The following is a 14,588-nucleotide window of genomic DNA, read 5'->3' as shown; positions in this document are numbered from 1 at the left end:
TACTCTGGCTCTGACCTGCAGTTGTGGGGTCAGCAGAGGGGAGCAGGTCCTGTGTGTGGTAGCTGCTGGCCAGCACAGGTCTGTGAACACCACAGAAGCAAAAACATCCCCCCCCGAACTCCCAGTCCACAGAGCTCAGACAACTTTTTTTTTTTCTTCTTTTTCTTCTTCCTAGTCCCCTACCTCTGTCCCATCATTTCTCACAGCTGTTTCTGCTCTCCTGTTACCTCTGGAGGCTGAGGATCACAGCTACCACCTTCATTCTTTACACTCCATCTCCTTTCTCTCTGCCACTTGAGACAGGCTTGCAGCTCCTCTTGGCTTGTTGGGCTCAACCTGGAGCTGCCTTTGGGCCATGGAGTCATCTTTCCCTGCCCTGGGACTGGCTGCTTGGGCCCAGCTGGAGGCCAAGGCAGGACATCCTCTTTGCTGGGGTGCTCAAGGCACAGCTATTACCCTTCAGCCTCTCCTGGAACTTCTTCTGCAGGGTCAGCTCAATGTGGGCATGTTCACGGTGTCCCCGTGCTCCGGCTCCATCGCTCCGTGGGGCCAGCAGCAGATCACGGTGGAGTGCCTCGCAGGGCAGGAGGGGACTTGTGAGGAGCAGCTCTACATTGACATCGTGGGCAGAGAGCCCAGGGACAATCCCCTCGGCATTCCCTTTACCCTGACTGTCGAGTCCTGCCTGCCAGGTACGTACTGTCCACAGGTTCCCCTGGTCAGACCTGCTGCTGATCAGCACCTAAACTTGCTGCTTGGATAGGGAGGCATGCTAGCCCTGGTGTCCCCCCTTGAAATCCTCAGAGTTTCCAGCCCTCTTAAGTCCACTGGTGGATTCATCCCTCCCGGGCTGAGGGGGATGCATGGAAGGATAAAAGGAAAGCAACGCTCTTTAAGACTGAGGTGGACTGAGCTCCATCCTCATAGCCAGCTCCCCCACCCAAAGCTGGGTTTAGCAGTTACCTGGGCAGAAGAAGCTTACCAAGCCTTCTCAGAGGCCAGCAAGGCCCAGATGAATTCATCAGGGAGGCTTCTGCATGCTCATCCCTCTGGTCTGTCCACAGCATTTGCTGAGGATGCCATGTTAATCTTCGATGAGTACCCGATCTGCAGCAGCACTGACCTCAGCCACAAGCTGCTCTCTGTGCACGGTGTGGGCCTGTTTGTGAGAGATGACAACAAGTTCATCTTCAACAAGATTCTGGTTGGGCAAGAGGCTGAAGCCCATTTCAACATCTACAACACAACTGGTCTGCCGTGTGACGTGGTCCTCTCCATCAACCCCCTGCCTGGACAGGTAAGAACAGGAGGCCAAGGAGATGGTTGCCCTCTAAGGGCCGTGTGAAAGCTGTTTTGTTCTCCAGATGCATTGCTTCCTGGGGCCCACACTAGCTCAGTGTAGGTCAAACTTCAGGGCAGAGCAGCAGAGCCAGGGAACAGTTGTGTTCAATTCTCATGTCTTGGGCAAGCTTTTGGCTCACACCTCTGGGTCTTTGGTAGGAGAAGTGAATCCTTCTGAACCTCTCTTGGAAGCACACTCAGAGAGGGGCTGTTATGAACTGACATGCCAGGGCTCAAAGCAGAGCATCTCCTCAGGCTCCCTGGCTTTTCCTCTCTTTGAAGGCCAGTTCGAGGTTATTTGCAGGGTTTTCCATGCAGTGACCACCTCCCACATATGGCAGGGCAGCTGCCAGCACTCAGAACACACGATGCTTTAGCACAAGGTCAGTGTTCCCTGCTTGAACAACTCATCGTTAAAACAATACCCCCTGAATTCACAGCCCATAAACACACCTCTAGAAGGGCTGTGAAAATGGGAAGAGCTGTCACAATGCAAGATTTTTGCCTGTCTGGCTGCTGTTCATAGAAAAGAGAAGCCAGGAGAAAACTGCTTCTTGTAGAAAAGTCTCCATAGCATGACAAGAAAAAACTCTTCTCCTTACAAGAACTGATCAAAGACTATTGTATAGTTGATACTGCTTTACCATCCCAGGTTTTGTCTCCCAGTGGTCAGCTGGGAAAAGAAAAAGTTGGGTAGGGGGAGAAAAAGTGTTCTGGAGGTTTTATTCTGATGTTTCTTATTCCTGTAGTCCTGTTAGTAAAGTTTCTTTATTCCTTTTAAGTTTTAAAAATGTTTAACCCTTCTCCTTATCTGTATTTCACAACAAAAAATGAGTAAGTGCCCTCGTGATTTTAGCCAGTGCTAAAACCCACCACATTATTTAGTGCATTGACTGAGAAACTCCAATTAGCAAATCTAAACCACTACAGACATGCTGTTTTCAGTAATGCCTTTATGAATAAAACTGTGTCATGTTGGAAGGTGTTTTCTCCTAACACTGCTCTCTGGCTTCCCCCAAGGAAAAAGGCCCTATCACCATTTTCAAGTTGCATCCTGTCCAGATGTCCATTCCCGGCTCATCCCACGCTGTTGCTACAGTGACCTTCACCCCACCAGACGAGCAGAACTACGACTGCACTTTTAAGGCTTCCCTTGTCATCCCCAAACGGTAATTGACCCTGAGAAATATTGGGGGAGGCCTCACTGACAGCTGCCTCTCCACTGGGAAGGCACAGACCTCTTGTTAGCTCTAATGCTCTCAGGAGCCTTAGGCAGAGTACTCGGCATGAGATGATTTGGGAAGCAGGAACTGTTAGATAGAGCAGAAAAATGAGGCTGATTTGTCATACAGGTTTAGCCTGGATGAGGAAATAGGAAGACAGGGAAATATTCGGTAGCCAACTGGAAGTTACTGAGATGTGCTACAGCTGAGCTGGGCATTTCCAAGGACAGAAGCTTAGATGGATCAGTTTCTGTGGCAGCAAGTCAGCAGTCACAATTTCCTCTTTGTTTCTGTGACATTAAGTGATCCTCTGTGATTCCCTGCATTCATGAAGCTATTTCATGTGAGTGATGGGAGCTGGTATGAAAGAGGAGCCCTGTTCCTCTGCACTGGGACCTGTGTACAGGGGCTTGGACCTGCCCTTCCTCAAGCCTTTAGTGGCTGAATTGGAGCAAGAGAAGTCTAATTGCTAATAAGCAATTGCTTTTATATTGTTCTTGGAAATCATCTTGGTGGATAGTGACAATGATTTGTTTTTGCCTTCTTGCTTTTGTTCTGCTTTCATGCTGTGCTTTTTTTGCTTGTTGCCTATGTCTCATCTCACTGCAGCCAGGGGATTTGCCATATCTCATCTGGTGCCTCATTATGTATCTGCTGTACTGCATGACTCAATGAAGTGCAATTACTTTTAACTGTTTCTGTGGAAGGCTCTGGCTCTTTGGAGCAGATTCCTCTTGTGAATGGCCCTGAATGGATTGGGAAGAGGCTGGTGGGGGGCTGTGTTGTGGGGTACAGGAGCAGCAGGCAGGGAAAACAGTGTGGATTGCCCTTGCTGCTTGGCTTGCCCAGTGAGAAATGGGTTATTGCCAGCTGGAATTGTTTCTGTGCCTCTCCTGCAGCTCTGTGAAAATCAAGCCCCAAACCCTGAGCTTCACCATCAGTGGGAGGGGGCACGAGCCGCAGGTGACAGTCGTGTGCCCAAGAGCTCGCAGCAAGAGAGGAAATGCCGTGCTGCGCTTCCAGAGGCTCCAGCTGGGGGATTTAGAGATGCTCCCCCTGGTCGTCCGTAACAACGGCATCGTACCTGTCAAGGTGAGCACCTGCTCAAGGAATGGTCTGGTTTGGGAATAAGTGCTTGTGGCACAGGGGAAGGGTCCCAAAAACCATGGCTGACCTGGCAAGAGGTGTCACAAATTCTTTTTAAGCAAGGGACTGACGTCTGTTCTCCAAGAAGGGAGTTCTTGAAAATTTTCCATCCAGTCTTTCTTCTTTAAGTTGAACACAAGAAAGGTGGTGGAGTATTTTCCCCCCATCTTTCAGGTTTGTTCTCATGGACATGTGTGATTTTCCAGTTCCATTAGGTTATATTCCCCAGTTTACTATATTTTAAGCAAACTTAGTTGTGGTTTAATTATATTCTGCTTATTGCTTTCTGTCCTGTTTGGTTCAGTGTTGGTTCAATCCAAATGCCTCTAAACAGCCCTTTTTCCCAGCTGGTTTGACTTAACTTTTGTGCTCAGTGCTGTTTGCAGTGGGAGAGGTGCTGGGTTCCTGTGCAGGACCAGCAGCACTGTGGTGTCAGTCCCTGGGCCATCCTGTACTCACACCAGTATCATTGTGCTCTGTGTTCCCTTTTCTCAGTTTATGTTACACCTGGAGGATGAGCATGGAGCATTCTTCTTGAAAGCCAGGCGCTCCACACTGGAGAGATTCCACACTGAAGATGTGGGAGAGGACTCTGTTGGAAATGGTAAATTTGTTAACCATGAAGTGCGATCGTGCCCAGAGGGAAAACGTGTGCCCTGCTCTTGGCTTCTCTGAGCTGCAGCCAGATGTTAGACACACTTTGTTTCCTTGGGCTCTCTGTCCCCTGAGCTTTTCATGGGGACTTTTTGCAGGGTTTCCTCCTAGCAAGTTGTAGGAAGTTCTTGTGTTCTTCTAGACGTGGTGGGCTGGGTTCTGGGGGACTGTCACTGCCTCAGGGGAGCCTCTGAGGTATCTGCAGCATGCGGGAAGGTCCCAGCCTGAACGGACACAGCCCTTGAGCACACAGGCAGCCAGCAGAAGCCAAAAGTGCTCTTTGGCTCAGCTTTCCATGTGGCTGGAGCTGGCTGGAAGCGATGGAATGAGGGCTGGGCATCAACCTGAGGTTAAGCTGCTGAAGTGGTGATGTGTCTGGAGATGGCAGTCTGGTGAACATAAGAAGAGGGTCTGGAACCACTGCGGGTAGAACCTGTGCTCAGAAGGCAGCTGGTTTCAACCTTCTGTTCCTCAGATATGGAAATATTTCCTCTGTACAACTGTATCACTTAATTCTGATTTCCATTGCTGTGCAGAGAGCAAGCCCCCAAAGAAGCCTCTCCTGCTTCTGCATCGTGGGCAATCGGCAGAGTTTGATGTCATTTTCGATCCCACCCTGGCTCGACGTGTGGAAGGGAAGATCCGTGTTTTAGTGGGGGACACCTACACTGACAAGACCCTGATAGAGCTGGTGGGTGAAGGCCACAAGGATGAATTCACCCTCAACTGTCTAGAGGAAGACCCACAGTTGAGGAATGATAAGAGCAGTTGGAACAAAGACATCATTGATGGTAAGAGAGGAGAGGCTGCCAAGGGGGAACAAGGAAGAAGAAAATATCTGATCATGTGTGTCCTCTCTCTAGCCAGGCCTGGGCTGTCACCCCTGGACATGGAGGCCCGTGGGTGTGGCAGCCATGCATGCAGAGCAGTGTGTGCTGTGCTGCATGGCGCTGGCTCAGGGGTGTGCCAGGGTGTTTCCCTGACAGTGGTGGGATGGGGAACTGCCTGGGGAGCTCCCTGCCAGAGGGAGGAAGGCTTGGAGCAAGGAAGCATTGAACATACAGGAGTCTGTGCATGTGAGGGGGGCGGGGTGGAACTCCCTGCATGCTGAGATCCCTTGCTTTCCTCCTTAACAGCTGTCAGACTGAACCACATCCAGTTTGGGGACTGTCCTGTTGGGAAGCCCTGCCACAGGACCTTCACCATCACCAACCACACCGGCATGACGTTCATGCGCTTCGAGTGGGAGGCAGACGTCCCATTCCAGTTCTGCCCCAGGGTGAGTGGGGGCTGCTCTGCCTTTCCCCATTGCTCAAGCCCTGCCCTGGCGTTCCTGGGAGCTGGCAGGGAGACCTCCCATGCCAGTGCTAGCCCATTCCAGTGCCACATGGGAGATGCAGTCCCTGGCTTGGCTGGGCCAAGGCTGCCAGCCTTGCAGAAAAGGCTTCACGTTATGGGAGGTGGTACCTTCTCTTCATACTTTTGTCTGTCCAACTTCACATAAATCCACACTGAGGTGCAGGTTCCTGGCACAGCTGCTCACCACATCAGTCCCCTTTGCTATCAGTCCTGCCCTTGGCAGTGCTTCCAGTTTGGTCTTGACTCCCTGATTCTCCCTAGGTGGGACATCTCCACCCTGGCTGCACCAAGGCCATCACAGTGACCTTGAAATCAGATGTCCCAGCCACCTTCAGGAGGCACCTTGTGAAATGTAAGGTGACCAAGATCAAGTTTGAGCTGCCACCATGGAAGGTTCCAGACTGGGACGACGAAATGTGCATTGTCTTGTGGAAGGACATCACCGGGAAGGACCCAGCAGCCCAATGGCCTGAAAAAGAGAAGGTAAGAAGCAAAATGGCAAAAAAAGCCACCACAGCTTTTCCAAAAAGAACCACCATAACATCATCACTGCTGGCTGAGCAGCTCCTGCTTCCTCTGGACATTGGACAGCCCTGAGGTTCACCAGCAGTGCATTCTAGGGGAGAGGTGGATGCACACGACCCTCACCCAAGAGGGGAAGCCTTTAGACAAGAGACCATTAGCCACACACTATCAGTCTGTGCCACAAGCACAAGTGCTGCAGCCCATGTTGAATGGGAGACAGTGTTTTACGATTATCTCATTTTATGGTGTTTGAAATCTCTCCATATGATGTGGTGCCCTTTCACCAACAAGGAGTTAAGTCTGCTGCACTCTGTCTCTTCTTTTGAAGTGGAGACAAATACACTTCTGCTGCACCTGCTGGTGAACTCCAAGTTTTGTCTGCATGGATACCAGAGATTTTGGTTGTGGTCTCTGTATTGGGAGGGTTATCTCATCATGGAGTAGCCCAGGCACTGTATGACAGTATGGAGGAGTCTGGAGAAGGATCTTGTGTGGAGACTCTTGCCTTTATTGTCAGTATTGCCAAACACACTCAGCTTGGGTGAAGGTTCTTTCCAAGTTTCTGGACCATTTGAAGGCCTCTAAACCATCCTCTTTTCTATCAGAACATCTGCAGTTGGAGACTTTCCTAGTGAGATCTTTCACGTCCCAAAATGCCCATCCCCAGCTGCCAGCAGTGTGGCTGTTGCTCCACAGGTGACATCTGGAGAGCACTTTCTCCTAAGACAAGAAGATGCTTCCTAGAAGTCTTCAGTCATGGGGTTTTCCACCCACAGAGCTCCAGCAGGGGAACTTAACCCTAATTTTGAGACCTGCTGGATTTCTAGGGGACCAGGGAAAAAGTCAGTCCCTCTCCAAGGTTGAAGTACAGGGATTGGAACACCGCTGTAGTCTCCATGGGTACATTAACAGCTGTGGTAGGACTGCTTTGATCAGTGGGCAGAAACAACTCCTGCAGCACAACAGTCCCAATTCTGTCATCTTTCCAGGGAACTAAAAGTGAATGGTCCTTTCTAGTCCCTCTATGAGGCTGATCTTGGAGGCCAAGAGATTCCCTTCTCAGCCTGACTTTCTGGGCTCTGCTCAGTGATTCTTTTCTCCTCTGCAGACAGTGGAGACAATCCCAGAACCGGCTCACACTGTGCTGAAGAAGAGCGGCCAGGAGGCCGAGCTGTACCTCAGTGCCTTGGTTGCCTACGCCCAGTTCAAACTGGACACAGTCGTGGTTCAGCTCAAGGACACCTTGCCCTTCCAGACAAGGACAGCCACGTGAGTGCTGAGGCCAGGCAGGGCCCTGCCAGCGGGAGCTGCCTTTGTGTAACTTTGTGCTGGCCGTGGGTGGGGAGACAAAACTCAGGACTCCAGGTGCTCCAGGTGCTCAGGAGACAAAACAGCCTCGTTTATTATTAGAGCTCACTGAAATACCCAGTGCAAATCTCCCGGGCTAGACAGCCATTGGCTGAGATCTCTCTCCCTGCCCAACTTCCTGGCCAGGGCTGTGCTCACTTCTCAGCTTGGATGGGGCTGGCCAAGGGTCCCCTGTAACTTATCTGGGAACACGTTCAGGCATGAGCTAGGCCAGCTGAATTGGATTTGTGTTATGGCCAGATTCACTGTGTCCAGTCCAGACCAGCTGTACTGTGACAATGCTGTGACACCTTTGCCCAGGGCTGACCCAGTGCCTGCTTCCCAGAACTCCACCACAGCCAAAACCAGCACAGGCTTGTTCACATGTATGCAAAGCCAAGCAGGAGAGGCTGGTCAGGAGAGGCTCAATGCTGCCATTTTCTGCTGAGAACAGCCATGGGTTTGCTTTCGCTGCGTGTCACCTGTCCTCATCTGCTCAAGAATAAGTTTGCAGTCAAAGCAAGACCTAAAGAAAGTCCAAAGTAAGCCCCTTAGCTTCAATATCCTGGGCACCATGTTGGCCCTTTCCTCTTAAACTTCCAGACTTTGAAATACTTTTCTGGGCCACCCAGGACAGCAGTCTGAGCATGGCAGGGCTGCCTGGGGAAGAAGATGCTCCTCAGCAGAAAGTGGTAGCAGGAGCCCCTCAGACAATGTTAGTGTACTATTTGCTTTCTATTTATTGGACATTTTTTTTTAATTCCTCCTTCTTGCTTTTCAGTTTCAGGATGCACAACACAGGGAAGGTGGCCCTGGAATACTTCTGGGAGGAAGCTGCACCTGCAGATAGTGAAGCAGTGAGGATGCCATATTCAACCTCTCTGATGTGTAAGGGCATTTCACTTGGTAGCTGAGGGCCTGGAGAGAAGACCCTGCCCCTTCACCCCAAGACTTGAATTGCTTTTTCCTCCTTGTCCACACGTCCACTTTCATCAGCACCTTCCCAGCTGCAGCTGGAGAGTTTTGTCCTTTCCCCCTCTGCCTTTCAGCCCCTTTTGTTCTTGCTCTGCCACTTCTGCTCTGCAAAGGAGCTGAGCCAGGCTCTGGGGAGAGCCACGTGCTGGGTCAGGACTGGGAAAGGGGACATCAGGTCATTGCTTTGAGAAGTCTGAGAGTGGGCAGAGCAATGGTGTAACGAGTGAGCTGCCCTGCAGCCACTGTCTGTGTGCAGTCCCCCACTCCAGGGCAGCTGCAAAGTCACTGTCTAAAACCAACTCCTGCTTTGGCACAGGAGTGTGTGCTGCAGGCAGAGACCCTGCTCCCAGAAGCTCTGTTCCCTGCTTGGAACTTGGCCAGAGATGCTCCGAGTGCATCCCAGCTCTCTTCCACCTATGTGCTGCAGGAGGCAGCGTTGCTGGGAACACAGATTTTGTCTTTGAATGGTGTCCTCTTCCTCTCTGCAGGTCAGCTCAGCTCTGCTCCTGTTGTAAGGCAGCGCAGAAAGCTGGTGCTTCGTTTCCAGAGGGAGCAGGACCATCCTTTTGAGACGCATCCTTCTGAGCTGCGGCGCCTACAGTGGCTTGCCAAGGAGCAGCAAGATTCCGAGCAGGAACAGCTGCAGGATTCCGAGCAGGAACAGCCAGATTCTGACCAGGAGCAGCTTTCTGAGGAAGAGCAGCTGGATGCCAAGCAGAAGCAGCGTTCCAAGAAGCGGTGCCGCTCCAAGGAACGGAGTCTCTCCCCGCAGCGTGCCACTTCCTCCCTGGAAGTCCTCCCAGATGTCACCCATGACCAGTCACTGTTCTCCATCAACCCCAACTTCGGCACCATCACTCCTGGCCAGAAGAAGACCTTTCATGTGCTGTTCTCGCCAAAGGATGTGGGGAACTTTGAGACCACCATGCAGTGCAGGTAGGAAACATTGACACACTTGCCAACTCACACTTCTGATGGCTGTCACTGAATCACAGGCTGGGACAGGGTGGAAGGGACCACAGGAGGTCATCTGGTCCCACTTCCCTACTCAAGCGGGGTCATCCCAGAGCACGTGGCACAGAGCTGTGTCCAGAGGGCTCTGCAATAATTCCAGTGAGGGACACTCCACACCCTCTCTGGGCAGCCTGTCACCCACAAAGGGAAGAAGTTCTTCCTCAGGTTCAGGTGGAATTTCCTGTTCAGGTTCTGCCCGTTGCCTCTTGTGCTATTGCTGGGCATCACCAAGCACAGCCTGGTTCATCCCCTAACACCCTCCCTTCAGTCCCTCTGACTGGGATGGGGAGGTGGGCCTGGAGACAAGCAGCCCCAGAGAGGCAGCAGCTCCCACAGGAGCGCAGAAAGATCATCTGGCCTTGGGAGGGAGACACTGGCAAAAGACACTGCATGAAACATTAAGCTCCTGAAGGGCTGCAAGATGTAGAATGAGAGACCCAGGGACCAGCCAGTCCCCAGCTCTGCTTCTTGCACAGAGCTGCTCACTGCTTGCACAGAGGGAGGATGCAACGCTGGGTGCTCTGCAAGGAGACAGAAAAGCGTCTGTCTGGAAATGTTTGTCTGGCTAATACCAGTCCCTTTCTCCCCAGCATTCCTAACCTGGAGCAGACTCACAGGACGGTGCAGGTGGTTCTGAAAGGCAGAGCCCGGGAGTGGAAGCGTTTTGGAAAACCAAAATGCTCTGCCTTACAGCAGACAGACGAAGGCCAGAGACACAAGAAGCAGCTGCACTGGCAACCAACACCAGAGTGACAGCATCTGTGTCAGCTGGGGCATCCAGCAGGAGCCGGCAACATCTTGTTTCCTACTGCTGATGGTCTCCCACCCTTTACGTGACACCTCTGCAGCTCCCCTTCCCAGCTCCAGTGCACATCATCTTTTAATTAACAAAGTTAATTAAATATTTGTTTGTTAATTTGTTAAATAACTTAAGTTTCAGTTAACAGTTAATAACCAGTTGCTAATAAAATGTTAACTGTTAGCCATGGTGCCAGAGATCTTTCCTTAAACCCCACCACCCCAGTTCAAACCCCCAAGTTAGTACATTTTGAGGTTCCCCCCAGTTCTCCCCAGTCTCCAGTTACTCCGTTCACCCTTTCCTCCCTGGTGTACCCAAAATGGCTCCTGGAGAGCACAAGATGGTGGGGACCACATGGCCAGGCCCCTCCCTTGTACTTCTCCTCCCCAAAATCCTTCTTCCTACCTCCAACCCCTTCTTCCCTGATGCTCCTCCCCCTGTTATCTCTCCTCCTCCAGTTGTCCCTCCCCTTCCTGTCCCCTCAGACCCCTCCTTCTCCACTTGGGCTCCTCCTGCTGAAAAGGTCCCCACCCCTTCCTTTCATAATATCCCCTCCTCTGACCCCTCCTCTTTCCCCTGCAGCACCACCAACCCTCTTCTGCCTTGCAGTTCCCACGCCCCTCCTTCTGCTTCCCACACCCCGTGAGCCACAAGTGACGAGCCCAGGAACCGGAACCCAGATGAGGAGACCCTTCCTCTTGCCACTCCAGTTATGTTCAGTGGTTGTGGGAGTGCGCTTCCAGAATGGGAGCCATTCTCATTTCAAAACAAAAGAGAACTTTGCAAAGCCCAGAAAGAGTTTGGAAAGGGAAGCAAATATTTTAAGGGCCTTTTAAAGGCCACCCTCTCCTCCAATCTCTCGGTCCTGTATGATCTCCATGATTTATTTTCGTGCCTCCTTACCCCATCAGAATATCTTGCATGGGAGGGGGCATGGAAGAGGTCATTACAGGCCGTATGTTCTGAGCTATTGCAAAGTTCTGACAGCGCCCTTGATGCCATTGGGAATAAAATAACAACCGACCACTTGAGCGGCGATGGGGAATGGGCACAGGGGAAGGACCAGGCCTGGGTTTTGCCAAGGCCGGTCCTTGAAAAGATCAAAACAGCTGCAGAGAAAAGCGTCCCTCATGTAACCATCCAGAGAACCCCAAGCTAGTTCTACAATCATTCTGCAGCAACCTAATGAGGTTTTCCCAGATTTTATTGATAGGTGGTGGGTTCACATGGAGAAACAGGTGGAAGAGCCAGGGCTGCATTCTGCCTTGCTGTTGGAATTAGCAAAGGCAAATGCCAGTGATACATGCAAGTAAATCATTATGGAAATGCCCTTGGATCCTCTACCCACCCTCACCACCATCATCGAGGTGTGATCCAGAAGGCTGCCAGCTCAGGGGCTGACCATCATAGACAGCCAGGAAGGACGGTGGCTCCAGCAGCGGTGGCGGTCCCACCACCACCTGTAACACCATGGGAACCACGCTGCCATCGCTGTGGGCAGCGAGGGCACATCACCCATTTCTGTCCAGTGCCCAGCCCCTGCGGGCCAGGACAAAGGAACTGGAGGGGAGGGGAACTTACAAAAAAACCCAGAAGGGCAGCATGAACCTCCTCTGCGTGTGGATAGAAACAGAGCAGGCTTTGCAGGGGGAGGGGGGCTCAGACAAGACATTTCTAACTGGACTGACTTTCACCAAAGGACAGATAATACCTTCAATAAAGTATGGCAGCCTCAATAGCCACTCCATTTAGCAGCAGGAGAAGACCATCTTTTTAGGTCCTGCCATTGGACCGTGATTGCCGTGGACCTACTGGGCAGATTGACTTTCCCTGACCCAGGCTGTAAGTATTTTGTTACTGGGGACACCAAGCACACACCCACAGAGACTGAAGTGTCTCTGGTCACCCTCAGGGTGATCTGGATGGACCCAGCTCTGGGCCCCTCGAGGAAAACAACATTGAGGGGCTGGAGTGTGTCCAGAGAAGGGCAGTAAGGCTCATGAAAGGATGAGAAAATGTCCCATGAGGAGTGGCTGAGGGAGCTGGGTTTAGTCAGTCTGGAGGAGGCTCAGGAGGGACCTCACTGCTCTCTCCAACTCCCTGCCAGGGCCATGCAGTGAGGAGGGGCCGGTCTCTTCTGCTGGGCCTGCAGTGAGAACCAGAGGAATTGGCCTCACGCTGAGAGAGGAAATTCAGGTTAGATTTTAGAAAAAAAATTTCACTGTTCAGGTGTTCAGGCCTGGGAATAGGTTGGCCAGGGAGGTGGTGGAGTTGTCATCGCTGGAGGTGTTAAAGAGGCCTCTGGATCTGATATTCGGAAATGATTTAGTGGTTTAGGGTTTGCAGTGGCAGATGCTGGGCTGACATTGAACTGAGTGGTCTTAAAGATCTCTTCCACACCTGACGGTTCTACAATTCCAAGAGCTTCCTACCTGGCTGAGGGGAAGGCTCAGGGCTGTCCCGAGTCCGCCGCACCCTGAGGCGCTCGGGCGGGGCTGCGACTGCGGCGGCTCCTGAGGGGCCGAGCCGGGCGCTGCCCTCAGCACCGCGGGGCCGCCGCTGCCCCTCAAGCCAGCGATCCCATCCCTCAGCCCGGCGATCCCATCCCTCAGCCCGGCGATCCCATCCCTCAGTCCGGCGATCCCATCCCTCAGCCCGGCGATCCCATCCCTCAGCCCGGCGATCCCATCCCTCAGCCCGGCGATCCCATCCCTCAGCCCGGCGATCCCATCCCTCAGACCGGCGATCCCACCCCTCAGCCCGGCGGTCTCACCCCTCAGCCCGGCGGTCTCACCCCTCAGCCCGGCGATCCCACCCCTCAGCCCGGCGATCTCACCCCTCAGCCCGGCGGTCTCACCCCTCAGCCCGGCGGTCTCACCCCTCAGCCCGGCGGTCTCACCCCTCAGCCCGGCGATCCCATCCCTCAGCCCGGCGATCTCGCCCCTCAGCCCGGCGGTCTCACCCCTCAGCCCGGCGGTCTCACCCCTCAGCCCGAGGGGCAGCGCTCGGCAGCGGGGACCCGCCTCGCCTCGGGATCTGCCCGGAGCCCCCCGCTCCGCCGGGTCACAGGTACCTAAAGCCTGTGATCCTGACGAGCCTGTGCTGGGGCCGTGGTTGGTGTCTCACGCTTCTGCCATAACAGCTTCAAGGGGAAGTTCACAAAAGTTTAAAAGCAGAAACCTGGACTAGTTCTAGTTCTGAGTGTAGTTTCAGAGCAGTTGGTGTGTGACAGGACTGGGCCTCAGCATGATGGACCAGCAGTGGTGTTCTCAGTGCCAGGAAGGGCTTGTCCCCTGCTCTTTTTATGGCAGATACTCTGTGTGTCAAAGCTTATTCAACTCTCTCTGGCTCCATGCTGGAGCTGATAAAGGTTTCTCTAAAAATGTCAACACTGTCAAAATAAAAATAAATAAAATAAAAATGTTTCATTTCAGACTAGCTCTAAGCAGTAATGACTGTTTACATCTGTGTGCCTCAAGATTACCTTTATTCCACGGGTACATGCACACAGACAAAGCTCATCCCTCACCTGAGCTGAAGCAGTTGCAGTGTCACTCATCAAGTGCAGCAGGAAGCTCAGCTTTGGTAAGAAGGCTGACCTTCCCCTTGCTGTGCAGAAGAAATGCTGTGCATTTAGAAATGCAAAAGCAGATTGTAAAGCTGAAATCCATTAAATACCACAGTCAGGATCATGATTAGGCAAAAGAAGCTGCTCAAATTGCAGAGAGAATTATCACTGCATTTAAGCTGCAGTTAAGTAGAATGCAATAGACATGGGAATCTTGGAGACAAAACAAACCCAAACAGAACAACACAAACAGCACTTTTATACTGGTGTCAGTGACTATCCTTAAAGGTGCTTTTTTTTGATACTTCAAATGATACAGAGATGGTGTTTTATGTATTCCAGTAGTCTCAAATAATCATTGTCTTTGACCAATGCTTCTACTTCAGTCAGAATCTCATTCCCAGCACGAGCAGCCTCCCAGAGGCAGAAATGGGCCAGTTTTGAGCTGCCCAGCTGGGCTGACCAAACACCAAAGCATGAGCAGCTCTGCACTCACTGAAGCTGCTCTCAGTGCTGTGGCACAGCCCAAGGCACAGCCCATGCCAGTGTCACTGCCAGCGTCTCTCCACGATCAACGAGGCACGAACAAACCTGAGCTATGGGCACCCTCTGCAGCTTCCCCTCTTCTCACTGCCAT

General features: G+C 52.2%; 1 protein-coding gene across 1 annotated transcript in view; it reads left to right on the top strand.

Moving 5' to 3' along the window:
* The window catches only part of LOC131582746 (hydrocephalus-inducing protein homolog), a 57,979-nt gene extending 47,642 nt beyond the window's left edge, over nucleotides 1-10,337 (top strand). Inside the window, exons 45-56 of the mRNA XM_058846214.1 lie at nucleotides 488-692; nucleotides 1,065-1,297; nucleotides 2,362-2,510; nucleotides 3,464-3,656; nucleotides 4,206-4,314; nucleotides 4,901-5,155; nucleotides 5,501-5,643; nucleotides 5,985-6,206; nucleotides 7,357-7,517; nucleotides 8,377-8,483; nucleotides 9,059-9,506; nucleotides 10,175-10,337. Of these exons, the coding sequence (XP_058702197.1) occupies nucleotides 488-692; nucleotides 1,065-1,297; nucleotides 2,362-2,510; nucleotides 3,464-3,656; nucleotides 4,206-4,314; nucleotides 4,901-5,155; nucleotides 5,501-5,643; nucleotides 5,985-6,206; nucleotides 7,357-7,517; nucleotides 8,377-8,483; nucleotides 9,059-9,506; nucleotides 10,175-10,337 (2,388 nt within the window). The remainder of the gene's footprint in view (nucleotides 1-487; nucleotides 693-1,064; nucleotides 1,298-2,361; nucleotides 2,511-3,463; nucleotides 3,657-4,205; nucleotides 4,315-4,900; nucleotides 5,156-5,500; nucleotides 5,644-5,984; nucleotides 6,207-7,356; nucleotides 7,518-8,376; nucleotides 8,484-9,058; nucleotides 9,507-10,174) is intronic.
* Nucleotides 10,338-14,588: the final 4,251 nt, after the last annotated feature.

Source organism: Poecile atricapillus, chromosome 10 (genome assembly GCF_030490865.1).
Source record: "Poecile atricapillus isolate bPoeAtr1 chromosome 10, bPoeAtr1.hap1, whole genome shotgun sequence".
Classification (NCBI taxonomy): Eukaryota; Metazoa; Chordata; class Aves; order Passeriformes; family Paridae; genus Poecile; species Poecile atricapillus.
This window is presented reverse-complemented; position numbering and strand designations above follow the sequence as displayed.